The sequence below is a fragment of the Balaenoptera acutorostrata genome, chromosome 21 (genome assembly GCF_949987535.1).
Source record: "Balaenoptera acutorostrata chromosome 21, mBalAcu1.1, whole genome shotgun sequence".
Classification (NCBI taxonomy): domain Eukaryota; kingdom Metazoa; phylum Chordata; class Mammalia; order Artiodactyla; family Balaenopteridae; genus Balaenoptera; species Balaenoptera acutorostrata.
In genome coordinates this window covers 7,986,873-8,002,119 of record NC_080084.1, presented here as the reverse complement: position 1 = coordinate 8,002,119, position 15,247 = coordinate 7,986,873, and the positions used below count along the sequence as shown (strand labels likewise).

The 15,247-nt window shown below is 34.0% G+C and overlaps 1 protein-coding gene across 1 annotated transcript in view; it reads right to left on the bottom strand.

The window, feature by feature from the left end:
* Window positions 1-7,541: 7,541 nt before the first annotated feature.
* ADAM32 (ADAM metallopeptidase domain 32) overlaps window positions 7,542-15,247 on the bottom strand; it is a gene marked incomplete at its 5' end in the record, with an annotated part of 153,579 nt that continues 145,873 nt past the window's right edge. The window contains 2 exons of the mRNA XM_007178426.2: window positions 7,542-7,705; window positions 8,828-8,927. Of these exons, the coding sequence (XP_007178488.2) occupies window positions 7,542-7,705; window positions 8,828-8,927 (264 nt within the window). The remainder of the gene's footprint in view (window positions 7,706-8,827; window positions 8,928-15,247) is intronic.

Here is a 15,247-nt window from a genome sequence, read left to right as displayed (position 1 = left end):
TTGGGTAATTTCCAGGCACTATACATCCTTTTTCTTTACTAATTATACATATCTTATCTTTTATTAGAGTCAGCTATTTTATTCCTTGTTTCCTCAGAGTAGACTTCCAATAAGTATTTATTAAATGAATAAAAGACTAATTTACTAGAAACTAAATTACTATATACTAGTAGCCTGGTTTTCAGTGGATTACTTTACCAAATGTAGCTGTTCAAACAGTATCTAGACATTGTGAATTATTAATTCATTCTTAATTTTCAACATGTGTCTTAAGATGCCTTCCAGTTTACCTACCTGCTAGCATTTCTGTGAGTGCTGCCTTCTGATCTGGATATTTAAAAAAAAAGGAAAATAGTGTCCAAAGTTAGTCCTAAGAGTGCTTGCCAACTGCATAAATAAAAGTCAGGCCATTTTATAAGCAGTATTATCTCTTTTACAAGGTAAGTTACCAAAAAAGAAAATAATGTCCAAGGTCACTGAACAAAGATGCAAATAAATAACATTCTTATTTACTTATATACCTCATCCACAAAGAGTGCATTTCAAACTTGTTCTAAAGAAATTATCAAGAAGGCACAAATTTTCTTTTTCCTTATCACTTCTAAACACAGAATATAGGTTTGACCCTGAATTCCTGATTCTGACCTTTATACCCCAGCTTTTAACTTTTTATTCATTGATTAAAAAATGCTACATTTTGTAAGTTAAAACCCATACTGACTTCTAGACAATCTGACAGAATGAGCTGGTGGGACAATTCCCCTTTCCATTCCTCATAGAGGAGTGCTGAAAAAAAATAAGACAAACAGTTAACACATAACTGAGGTTAACAACAAGAAAAGAATTCTCCTGGTGCTAGTAAAAAATGAAGAAACTGAGAGTTCAAAAGGTAAACAGGAGATAAAAGTGAATGATTGCAGGGGCGTCTAAACCAGTGATATGACTTTGGGACTAGAGATTTAATAGCCATTCCTTAGACGTTATGAGGCCTTTGCATGCAAGGAGACTAAGTGAGCTCCTTCACTGGAGCCATTTAACCTGGGAGCCATGAATGTCCATGCCACCCATTACACAGGGATAGTAAAAATTCTGACCAGTGGCCTTTGGAATGCAGCAGGGAAAGGGGGATGTGCAACAGGAGTAGATGGGGGAAAATGCATCACTGCAGAGTCCCAAGCCTCCAAAAAATGTACTTTCAGGGCCCCAGTCACACTCCTACAAATTCTTGAACACCATGCATAGCAGCTGTTCCAAATATTTTTGCTTAAAAAGAAGCAAAAATGAAACCACCCACATGTGTATGTCTTCAACACAGGGCATGCAGAATTCTCATGGGAAAAGCATAGACATTGAAAAGAAAAGACACTGAAGAGAAAAGAGGTTTGTACGATTACAAACCCCTAATAGATAATGTCAACAGCCAGAGCAAAACAATGAGTTCACACACCAAGAAATACAAATGATTAAAAAACTTTGAGAATATTTAGAATCTCCATAGAGATTTTTGCAAGAATAGAATCCATAAGTCTAGAACAGGACACAGAAGGAAGAATTGGTGAAATGAGAGTGATCTGAGGAAATCAAACAGAATGTGAGATGGAGAGAGAGCTATGAAAGTGCAGTTACAAACCATAAAGACACACTTCCAATTCCGGTCAAGACGGAGTAACAGACTGGATTTACCCTCCTGCCCAAAACAAATGAATATCTGGACAAAATATATTAAACGCTGGTTTTCAGACACTGAATATTAGGCAGGATAGTGATCTATGAGAGAAGGGAATAAAGGTGAGACCTGTGATTGCCCCTTGTTACTGCCTGAGGAGAGTTGCCATCCTGTAGCACAGCAAGGGAAACCCAGGCAAAGCCAGAAGTCTCCCTGAATTTAGGTAATAGGGTGTGGGGATGCCAAGGCAGCTACACTTCTCAGGGCAGAATACCAGAGAAGGGAGGAGGTGCACAGAGAGCTCCTGAGATCTGTGGAGGGTCCTCTTTGAGTGTTCTGCAGAGTACCAATCACTGAATGCAAGTGAAGAAACTCCCTGAGCCAGAGAAAAATTATTAGAAATTAATAAAGGAAGCAATCTCTTGTACTCATATAGGAACAGGAATAGTTTGTGTTCCCACCATCTGAGTTGAAAAATCTCATAATTCACAGTGAGTTTGGTAGAGTTACATGGAAGGGTACTGCCTCCGTAGTGCTAACCATTCTGATCCTGCTTAACGAAGCTTAAAAGCAATGGTGTTAGAACAACTGGATATTCTTATGCAGGAAAAGAAAAACACTCAATTCATACCCATACAAAACTTAGTTCAAATTGGATATAAGCCTAAATGTAAAACCTAAAACTATAAAACTTTTAAAAGAAAACATGAGAGAAAATCTTCATGAATTTTGGTTAGGCAAATATTTCCTAGATACAACATCAAAATCATGATCTATAAAAGAAGATACTGATACACTGGATTTCATCAGAATTTAAAACTTTTGCTCTTTAGAAGAGTGAAAAGAAAAGCCTTAGACTAGAAGAATATATTTGCAAATCATATATATAATAAAGCACTTGTATCCAGCATTTATAATGAACACTCAAAATACAATAATAAGAAAACAAACAATCCATTTTTTAAATGATCAAAAAGTTTTGACTGACTCAATAATAAAAAGACAACCCAATCAAAAAATGGGGTCTTTCAGCTGAAACTGCCATCTTCCAGTAATTTGTCAAAAAGACCAACACAAAAGAAAAGAGAAGAGGCACCTGCTATACATTCTCTAGACCTTTTAGAAAACATGGGGTTGTTCCTTTGGTCACATACATGGGAATCTACAAAAAAGTGATATTGTAGACAGCAAGGGAACTGGCACTATTTAAAAAAGGAATGTCCCACAAATGTTACAAAAACTGGGAGTCTACAATGTTACCCAGCAGGCTGCTGGCATTGTTGCAAACAAACGAATTAAGGGCAAGATTCTTGCCAAGAGAATTAATGTACTTATTGAGGATATTAAGCACTCTAAGAACCAAGATCGCTCCCTGAAATGAGTGAAGGAAATATGATCAGAAAAAGAAGGAAGCCAAAGGGAAAGGAACGTGGGTTTGACTGAAGCACCAGCCTGCTCCATCCAGAGAAGCACACTTAGTGAGAACCAGTGAGCTGGAACCCATTCCCTATGAAATCATGCCATAATAGGCGTAAAAATAAATAAATAGAAGACCTCTGGATTGTAATTTTAATTAATTAATTTCAAATGGGTAAAATATTTGAATACACACTTCTCCAAAGACGATGTACATCTGACAAATAACCACATGAAACAACTGTCAGCATCATTAGTCATTAGAGAAATGTAAATTAAAACCATAATGAGATGCCACTGCACACTATCAGAATTGCTAAAATTAAAAAAATATATGACCATATAAGTGTTGGTGAGAATGTGGAGGAACTAGAACTCTCACATGCTAGTAGTTGGAATATAAGATAGAAGAACTGCTTTGCAAAACAGTTTAGCTCTTTCTTTAGAAGTAAAACATATACCTACCATATTACCCCGTCGTTCCAGTCCTGGGTATTAACTAAGAAAAAGAATGCATATGTTCACATAGAAATTTGTATGTAAATGTTCATAATGGCTTTATTTATAACAGCCAAAAACTGGAAAGCATCCAAATAACTATCAACAGATGGAATAGATGAACAAATTATGGTATAATCATACAACTGAATACTTATCAGCAATAAAAGGAAAAAAAAATGATCACACAAGAACATGGATGGATTGCAAAATAATCATGGTGAGTGAAATAAATCAGACAAAAAGAAGAGTACATACTGTATGATTCCATTTATATAAAATTCTAGAAAATGCAAACTAAGAAAGCAGATCAGCAGCAGTATGGGGGGGATAAAGCAGGTGGAAGAGGCAAGAGTGGGGCTTACAAAGGGGCATGAGGAAATTTGGAGGCATGACAGATATCTTCATAATCTTGATCATGGTGATGGTTTCATCAGTGTTACTTTTCAAATTATCAAAACATACAAAATTATACACTTAAAATATATGTAATTTACTGTATGTCAATTATACCACGATAGAACTATACATTAGAAAAAGAACAAGCTGTTGATACACATAACATCATGGATGAATGTCAAATGCATTATGCCAAGGGAAAGAAGACAGACTCAAAAGATTACATACTACAGTATACGATTCCATTTATACAAAGTTCTGGAATTGGCAAAACTATAGGCAAAGAAGACATCTGTCAGTGCCAGGAGCTGAAGGTGGGGTGAGAGGGAATTCTGAGGTGATGAAATTGTTCTATGTTTTATTGAGGTTGTGGTAAGTGTACATATTTGTTAAACTCATAGAATTACATAAACTAAAGAGATTAATTTTACTACATGTAAATTGTATCTCAGCTTTTAAAAACTTCATTCTTAGTGTCAAAAGAAAAGAAGAAAAAGGAGGAGAAGTATAAAGATGAAGAAGAGAACAACCATCACCATCTACCATGCAGGCTAGAATGGAAGACCCTAAAATATAGGGATTTCAGAAAATAAAAGGGATAGAATGGGGAAGAGTCAAGCATTGAAGAGATAATGACTGAGAATCTTCCAGAACTGAAGAAAGACATGATAATTGAAGATTATTATGAATTCAGAGCTGGAAAAATAAAAACAAACTCATATCAGAACAAGTAATAATTCAGTAACATAATACCTTGGACAAAAGAAAACTTGAGAAGCTAACTTAGAAAAAAAGTGCAGCAAGTATAAAGGTAAAAATGAATTAATTAATCTGACAGCAGACATCTCAACAACAGTAAATGCCAGAATTCAATGGCATCATAAAAGGGCTGACAGAAATAACTGTCCACCTAAAATTCTATAGCCATATAGAATTTCAAGAGTGAAAGTGAAATAAAACCATTTCCAGGCATATAAGACAGATGGTTACACATAGACCATCACTGTAATAACTACCAAAGCAGGTACTTCTCCAAGAAGATTGAACCTAGAATGAAAAAAGCAGGATTCCAAAAAGAATGGCGATAATTATGGCATTGGTACACAAACCATGTGACAAAATTTCATAATATATACACACACATACTCAAAAATGAGTGTATGTATGTAAACACTGGTGAATATGAATAAGGTCTATAGTTTAATTAATAATATTGTACCAATACCAATTCTCTGGCTGTGAAAATGCACTATGTTAATGTAAGATGTTATTATTGAGAAAACCTAAGTGATGAGTACAACGGAATTCTGTGCTATTTTTGCAACTTTTTATATTTCTTAAATTATTTCAAAACTAAATTTAAAAAAGGGGAATCATAAAGAATCTGGGAAATATATCAGGAAATCCTAATAAGTATTAACTAAATATAATAATGATAAGAACACAATAACATAAAACTTATTTGGAGGGAACTGAAAAGCCAAATGACAAACAGATTGAAAAAGATAGGTTAGTGTTAAAGGGCTAAGATCCTTGTGTTATTCAGAAGATTATATACAATGATTAAATTAAGACATTATACAACATTAGCTACAAATGCTAAAAGTTAACAAGAGTCATTAAAACAATAAAAACAGAATATAAAAATGTACAAAATAGTAGAAGAGAAAAAGAAAAGAAGAAGAAAAAGCACAATCAAGAAAATGGATTTTGGGAAAAGGAAAAAATGAAAAAAAAAAAAAAAGAGGATAGTAAGTAGGAAGAAAATAAGATGGTAAATTTCAATGTGAATATATGCCATCATAGATTAAGCATATACATGTAACAAACTCCACTACTGCATTTCATATAAAGGCTGTTTATAAGATACCAACTAAAATCAAAGAAAGGTTGAAAATAAGGGATGAAAAACATGTAATAGGTAAGTCTAACTTTCAAAGAGCAAGTTGATATATAGCAATATAAGAGTGAGAATAGAATTTAAGATACAATTATTAATGATAAAAAGAAAATACACCAAGAATATATAACTACATTGAACATTATGCATTTAGTCACTGCCTCAGAGTATATAAAGCAGAAGTCTCAACAATCAAAGAGAAAGCCATGACATATTGGAAAACCTTAGTCTGCCTCTCATAGAAAATAAATTATCAAGTAGAGAAAAAATTTAAAAACCCAGTAAGTATAAAGATGATTTGAAACAGCACAATTAAAAAGTCTGTTCTAAAAACAAAGAAAAAAACATACTGTATCACATTAATTGAAGCATGTGTATCAAGCATACATTTTTACAAAAAAATGACTTCCTTTTTGGTTCCAACATTTAAGAGTCTAAATCATAGAGACAAAGCTTTCCCAATAAGGTAATAAAATTGGAAAATAACTTTTACAGCAACAAAAATAAATCATAGAACTGACAACTAAAGACCATGATTTGTTCATGATTTAAATAAGAAATCGTGCTGGAAGTTTCTAATTTTTTTAACTGAATATCAGCTGTATCTTAAAAACTGGAGAATGTAGATGAAATGATATATAAGGGAGAAAGTTTTCACTTTAAAAGCATATTAGGAAAATAAGAAAAATTGAAAATTAATAAACAAAGCATTAGACTCCACAAAGGTAGAATTAACAAACACATAGCAAAGGTGAAGAGAGTAGCAAAGAGGAATAGAGAATAAGTTAAGGATAATAAACACAAGGAAATATAGGGATCTCAATAGAACCACAAATTATATTTTTAAATTACTAATAAAATAGAAAAACCTCTGAGAAGACTGCTCATAAAAAAGAAAAAGGAAAAAAAGGAAAAACAAACTTAGAATTAGAAGGGTAAACATATGTATAAAGTATAAATATTTAAAATTATATATAATTCTAGATATGGCACAGGGATGTAGCCATGTGTAGTAAAAATATGTGATACACACCAGCTTTCAGTGCAGAGGTTGTTCTCCGCAGAGAGGGAGATGGGGATTGCAGCTGTATAGACAGCGGTTTATTTCATAAGAGAAACAAAATATTCATGTTTATTTCCAGTGGTGGGCAAACGGTTGTTTGTCACCTTGTTCTGTCTTTGTTTTTGAACTATATTTTTAAATAAAAATATTTTATATACTAAATTATAAATTTGCCTTCTGAAGACTTTTCCCAGAGAATATTTTTTAAATTACTTCTTACATGAGGCAGCAATGCAAATTGAAATATTTCATTTGTGATAAGGCTCATAAATCTGCATTCCAAATAAATACTTCTGGTACTTCTCCTGTAGGTGGCACGGATCACTGGGCATTTGAAAGCAATAGATATGGATACATTTTAGTTCTTCCTCTCTCAATTACCAAGACGATGACATTGGCAAGTTATTAAAACCACATTCCAAAATTTTTGCATCTTTAAAATAAGGATATTCAAAACTATCTCAAATAATTAAATGAGATACTGATGTAGCATTCAAAATTCCTGTAAAATGTAAAGTATTATGGCTGTTCATAATATTTCCTTACATGTGACTAGATTTAAATAGTACTAAAGTTTAACTTCAGAACACAAATTCAATTTACTCGCTACTTTGGGGTTCCTCTTTCTTGCTGAACCACTTTTTCAAAGGCTTCCATGAAACAGCTACTATGGTTGCTACGACGAGAACAGGTAAAGCAATGTAGATACCCAAAAGCCACCGCTTCTTCCCAGCCTTCTCAAAACCTCTTTCCTTGATTAAACCTAAAAATACATTAAAAAGTCAGAGTAAAAAAATTAAGCTGTCTACTTTTACTTTCAAGTTACAGCAAACTAATTACAATGTTCTTAATGTTTATTGTTATTCAAGGAATATGGAAAAATAATAATAGAATCATAATACTTAAGACTATCTCTATAAACTCTCATTCTAAAAGAATAGAAACAAAGTTCCAGAAAGTTCCAACGTATTCTACATTATACAGCAGCTACAGCAAAATCCCACTATAAGTGGGACCCCAAAACTTCAATGATATATAATATGTAAGGTTATCCAACAAACTTGCATTGTTACAAGGTGCATTATCACAGAATTCCACTATATCTGTGCACATCCTGGTTTTCTTTATTAGACTGTTGGCTCTTTGACATTTAGGGACCTGTTTTTACATACGGAGTCACTGCAGTGCTACTAAAACGTCACTGCCATAAAAAATAGGAGACTTGATTCCTAATCCTAATTCTGCAGCTAGTTAGCACTGGGTATTCTTTAAATTCCATGAGGAGTGGGACTCTGTTTTGCTTACTGTACATGCTTAGTGCCATATGATGAACACCTGGTATATATTAGGAATTCAATAAATATTTGCTAAATCAATGAATGAATGACAAAAACTAAAGTCATCGTGAACAAACAGAATATTGTTTTAGCCCCTTCTGTCATCTCTTTAGCAGCAATTAATAGATTTTTATCATTTAAACTATAAACGCCAGACTAAAAACTTATCTTCTATTTCCTCTATTTCTTCTATAACAGACATATATTAACAGTGCTGGACACAGGGTGTGTTGTTTGTATAGAGCTGAGACCACAGGATCAGGCATAAAAGGGGGAAAGGTTGAAAGACAGTTTAAAGGAGAAAGTCAGACATAAGTAAATAAAAATTTTAAAAGATACCCTCAGCTTCAATCATATTCAAAATTGATATTAGGACAAAAAGCAAGATTAAGAAATCATATTTGGTGTCTATTTCTTGAGGAAGCCTATTTACCTTTTAATTACAAATACTGGTTTCTTTCAAAGTGGCAAAAATCGAACTTTGTCTTTGTGAAGGTAAGCAATTTGAGAATTTTATTAACTGGATACAAGAAGAGATAGATACTTGCCCTGTCCCCCAGGCAATCTGGAAGATTCTCTGGAGCGCGCTTGGCAATCTGGAGGGCTGTAGCCACTAGAACAGTTGCACGTCATCTCGGAAGTGCACACCTAGAATCATTTTTTTAATTCAAATGATCATTTAAAAATATTTTCTCATAGAAAGTAAAATTATCAGATGGATCATCAAGCTTACTTTTGTATTTTCATCTAGTGTAATTTTATTTGATTTATTTAGAGAGAGAATTCTACAAATTGAATGCTTGGTTTTTTAGCCTAAAGTGCACACACGCACACACACACACGCTAAAAAGCAGCTGTAAAGTGAGGCTCACAATATTTGCACCTGGAAAATTTAACACCTTCAAATGTTCACCTGAAAATTTAGTGTGCAATTTCAGAAACACTTACATAAATTCTAATGAAAATGAGACCATTCCAGTGGTGTGTTAGAGCCAGCCAGTATCAGCTCCCAGGGCTGAGTGTGTAACATCTCTTCCCATCTCCAAGTTCAGTGACATCATGGGGTAGTTTGAAGTATTTATACTTACAAATGAGGGCTTTACCCTTCCTCACACTAGTTGGTAAACATTTACTAGCATAATACGGCCCTTGACCAGGATCAGGTTTGTTTAATTTGTTAGTTTTTGTTTGTTTGATTTTTAAGCAAAGGTTTTTTTGTATTCCAAGAGGGCATCAGATAATTAATTTCTGTAATTAATTAATTAATAATAGCAAACAACTTTATGGTGCTTACTATGTGTGAGTCTCTATTCTGAGCACTTTATATAGATTCACTCATCAAATCCTCACAACAGCCCTATAAGGTTGGGACTATTATTATTCCTACTTTACAGATGAATAAACTGAGGCATAGATATTTAACTTGCCAAAGGTCACATGGCTAGTAAGTGATGGAGACAGGATTTAAACTGAAGCTATCTGGTTTCAGAGTCTCTGCCCTTGACCACTATGCTATGCTACTTCTCAAAACAATATAAAACATCTCTCAATTTCTAAGATCTCAATTTAAGAACATGAATCTAATTTCTTTATTCCATGGCTTAAATGTACAGGAAAAAATTATTCTGTTTGGGGTATCCATTGCCTTAGCTCTATCACATCACCTTCATGTTGTTGTGTGTGTATGTGTATGTCTACTGTGAAATACCTCACAGAAGTAATGTCGTCCTTCTCAGGAGACACCATGTTGTCACTTTGTCATAATATTGTGTTGTTACTTTTGGATCACTTGGTTAAGGTGCTGTCTTCAAGTTTTTTCCACTGTAAGTTACCATGCCTCCATTTGTAATTAATAAGCAATTTGTGAGGAGATACTTGAGAGATTATGAAAGTATCTGGGTCCTCATAAAACTTTCACCCACTAGTTTTAGCATCCATTGATAATTATTTAACTCCATTATTCCTTCTATATTGTTTATACTACAAAAAAGAGTTTTCCCATATCTCCATTTATCTATTCAGTTACTGTTATTGGTAAACATATTACTGATATAGTCAAAGGATCTTTGACAAGGGTGCCAAGACCACTCAATGGGGAAAGGAGAATCACTTCAGCAAATGGTGCTCGGAAAACTAGATACCCAATGCAAAAGAACGAAGTTGGACCCTTATCTCACATCATATATGAAGATTAACTCAAAATGGATTAAACACCTAAATGTAAGACCTAAGACTATAAAACTCCAAGAAGAAAACACAGGGGGAAAGCTTCGTAACATTGGACTTCACAATGATATCTTGGATATGACACTAAAAGCACAAGCAACAAAAGTAAAAATAGACAAATGGCTATACAACGAACTTAAAAACGTTTGTGCATCAAAGGAAACAATCAACAGAGTGAAAAGGCAACCTATAGAACAAAAAACTTGCAAACCATATATCTGATAAAGGGTTAATATCCAGAATATACAATGAAATCCTATAAGTCAACAAAAAAAATCAAATAACCTAACTTTAAAATGGGCAAAGGACTTGAGTCGATATTTCTCCAAAGATGATATACAAATGGCACCAAGAATATGAACAGATGCTCAACACCATTAATCGTAAGAGAAATGCAAATGAAAATCACAGCAATAGAAACAACAAACAACTTTGCCTAAATGTGCTATAAATGCCAGAATACATTATTATTGTGTTTACTTTAAAAAGTCAATTGTCTTCTTAAAAGTTTAAATGAGGGCTTCCCTGGTGGTGCAGTGGTTGAGAATCCGCCTGCCAATGCAGGGGACACGGGTTCGAGCTCTAGTGTGGGAAGATCCCATATGTCGCGGAGCAACTAGGCCCGTGAGTCACAATTACTGAGCCTGCGCGTCTGGAGCCTGTGCTCCGCAACAAGAGAGGCCACGATAGTGAGAGGCCCGTGCACCGCAATGAAGAGTGGCCCCCGCTTGCCGCAACTGGGGAGGGCTCTCGCACAGAAACAAAGACCCAACACAGCCTTAAATTTAAAAAAAAAAAAAAAAAAGTTTAAATGAAATACACTATTTTATATTTATCCAATACACTATTTTATATTTATCCACATCTTTTTCATTTCCAGCACTCTTCATTGCTTTGTGTAGATCCACATTTCCATATGACATTATTTTCCTTCCATCTGAATATAGTTTAATATTTCCTTTAGTGCATATCTTCTAGCAACAAATTCTCTCAGATGTTTATATCTGAAAAAATTCTTTTATATCCTTAATTTTTGAAATATTTTCATTGGATACAGAACACTAAATGACAGGTTTTTTCTCACACTTAAATGATGTCATTTAATTTTTTTTGTCTTACATATTTTCTGATAAGAAGCCTGGAGTCATTCTTATCATTGTTGCTCCAGATGCAATGTGTCTTTCTCCTCCGACTACATTTAAAATATTCCCTTTATTAGGGAAAGCAAGTAAGGCAAAATGTTAATCACTGGTAAATCTAAGTGAAGGGTATGTGGGTGTTCATTGTAATAGTCTTCAGTGTTTCTGTAGCTTTGAAATTGTTAGGGGAAAAAATGGCGACAAAAGAACATCGTATTTTGCTTTCATGTTTGTTTCGGAATGAATAGGATTGACTGACACCAATAATTTATCTTTTTATAACTAAAACAACCACCTCTTTTATTAATTGGAAGCTACCTGTTTCAATCAACCTTGGTTGAGTAGAAATCATAGTATAGATATGGATTTTAGGCCTCAAATCTCTGCTCTTGGTCCTTTGTATATTTTTATTTTTATTTTATTATTGTGACAAGCCAAAGTTGAGCATCTGTTCTTGTGTTCGATATTGTTTGTGGGCATTTGAGACTACCTTCATGAATACATTGGTGTAGACTTAATCACTCAATGTCCCTTTTTACTGTAATAGTTTAACCATCACACACATAGCTATTTCAGTAAACCTCTTTATCTGAGAAATATGGTTAAGTGGTTATGGTCTTAAGATAATAGTAATGAACATCTGCTATTTTTTTCTTCCCAGAATCTACACTATTCAGCTGGCAACAGTATCTGAAATTTTCTTGGGGGAAATGAATCCTTTATAAATCGGCAGTGTGGTTACTGTGGGACGTGACCCTGCCCAGCTTTGAAGCATCACACTTTCCATGCCCAGAGGTTGGTGCATGAACCGGATCAGGCCAATTAGTCAATGTATTGGAACCCTTTAGAAAGAGAAGCTATTTGTCTCAGAGTTACTGCTGGTAGGATTTAAACTTAGAGCTGCTGAATGCCACTTTTATTACCACATGTGTGGAGAGTCTGCATGAAAGTGAATCCTAGAGGGAAGGGAGCCAAATCAAGGGATGGAGGGAGGCAGAATTCTGACAGCATCATCTGAGTCTTGGAATCTAGCCATGCTTGGGCTTTTCAGTTATTTGTATCAGTCAGTAATAATCCTTCTTCTTGATACATTATTAGTTCTTGATTATTATTTTTATTATTATATATTATATCATTATTCATTCTTAATAAATAAAAGTTGTTCTTCAGCCTAAAAAAAAATACTCCCTTTATTGTTGATTTCAGTAATTTGATTATAAGGTGTCTTGGTATGTATCTGTGTTTCTCTGGCTTGAGATTTATTGAACTTCCTGGAACTTTGAGTTCATGCTTTATCAAATTTTGAAAATTCCTTAAAATTTTTTCTAGCCTCCCCTCTTTCTCTTCTTCTGCAACACTAATTACACATATGCTGAACCGTTTGACAGCATCTAATGGGTCACTGATTCATTTTTTTTTCAGTCTTTTTTACGTTTTTTGCTTCAGTTTGAATAGTTTCTATTGCCTTATCTTTAAGTTCACTGACATTTTCTTCTGCTGTGTCAGTTGTGCTGTTAATACTATCCAAAGAATTTTTCATTTCAGTTATGGTGTTTTTCTATTTCTATAAATTCCATGTGCTTTTTTATATCTCCCAGTTCTCTTCTTACCGTGTCAATGTTTTATTTTAAATCCATGAGAATATTTGTAATAGCTTTTTAAAATCCCTGTCAACTAATTATATCATTTTTAACACTTCTGGGTCTATTTCTATTGACTAAATTTTTCTCCTGGTATGGGTCACATAATTCCCCTTCCTTGTATGTTTGTTACTTTCTAAAATGTTATGATGGATACTGTTAATATCATATTGTAGAATGTGTTGTTTTCCTTTAAAGATTGCCATATTGGTGCTGGCAGGCAGTTAAGTTACTTGCAGAACAGCTTGATCAAGGCTTGTTTTTAAACTTTGATAGGGCAGATTTAGAATATCCTTTTCTCTAAGGCTAATTTAGTGCTACTAGTAAAGCACGACTCTTCTGGGATCTCTAGTGAATGTCCCAGGTTTTCAAAAACACCTCTTCACTCTGACTGACTGTAACTCAAATTAACTCCCAGCCTTCTGTAACCATTGATAATTGTTCAGCTTAACAGTTCTGTCATTCTTTCCCTGGTCTTGTGTGGTTTGATCTTCATCAATAGACCCATAAGGACCTCTATGCAAATTTCTGAACCTCTTCCTGCATATCAATGCTTCTTCCCTGGAACACTGCCTCAAAGATTCCATCCACTTTAACCTCTCATAATGCCCATCTCCTTCTCCTCAAGCTACTGAGCCTGCGCTCAGTCCAGATCCCACCCAAGGTGCTGCAGTCCAAAACCTGACAATAGGAAGAGAGCCAGGGAAATCGCATCTCTTCTGTTTCCCTTCTTTCAGGGAATAAAGCCCTATGCTGCCTATTGTCTAATATCTGAAAACTGTTGCTTCATACATTTCTTTCCAGCTTTCTACTTGTTTATGGCAAAACTGTGATTAAAGATCCATGTATTCTTCCATACTCCAAAAAATCCATGAACTTCTGAGAAAAGGGTAATTATTTTAAAAACAGTGGATAGTAGACTCACTGTTTCTCCACTGTGTCTCTCATGTGAAAAAAAATACAGTGTGTACCCCTAGGGATCTAGTTATGGTCTTGAATATCATCCCCTTTTCAAAAGTACCAGAGCTTCTCAGAGTGATTGATTACATAAATAGGGCTGGATAACTCAAGAAGAATCTGAGACACATTGCATCAGAGGGCAAGGTTGACTTCCGAGGTACCTAGGAAATAACCACTATTATTTTCAATTTTCCTTTAAGATCCAGTCAATATAATAAAGCAGTAGAAAGAACTGAAAGTACAGCCACTAGAAATAAATAGGTAATTTTATTGTTATTTTCAAGAGATGTCTGTCTACCAAAAACCTCAAAAATTTTCTATAGTTTAGTAAGTTGCCTGAATAGAAATGAATATGCAAATATCATTAACTTTCTTACACAGTAAGTGTAATGAGGAAAGATCCCTAATCACACCAGTAACAAAACTATGTGATACGTATAAATAATTTTAACAAGGAATATGCAACATCATGTGAAGAAAACATAAAACTATCCTGGAAATAACAAAGACTTGAATAAATAATCCAAAAATGGGATAATTAGAAAATCTGACATATCAATATAAATATTTGATTTTTACCAATAGCTATAAAATGTAAAAAAATATTATACTGGCATGAGAATAGATAGGTCAAGAAAATAAAACAGCCGTTATACGTATTTGACAAATGAATAACATACATGGTACCACATCTTAGACACCAACGGGCAAAAGGCAGGAATAGATAATTTACTGATCAACACATGGTTATTAAACATATGAATATATGTTCAATCTCACTAACAGTCAAAGGAGACAATTAAAACCATAGTGAAGAACTTTCTCTTGTGTATCAAGCTGGCAAATATCAAAAATAAAATAGTACTTAGACTTGAGAGGAAGGAATGAAAGAGGCATTCTCGTATGCCTATTCCCATAGAATAAATTTATAAATCTTATTGGAAAGCATTTAAAAATTTTAGGTTAATATCTTAAAGGGGATTACCCCCTTACACTCTATAAT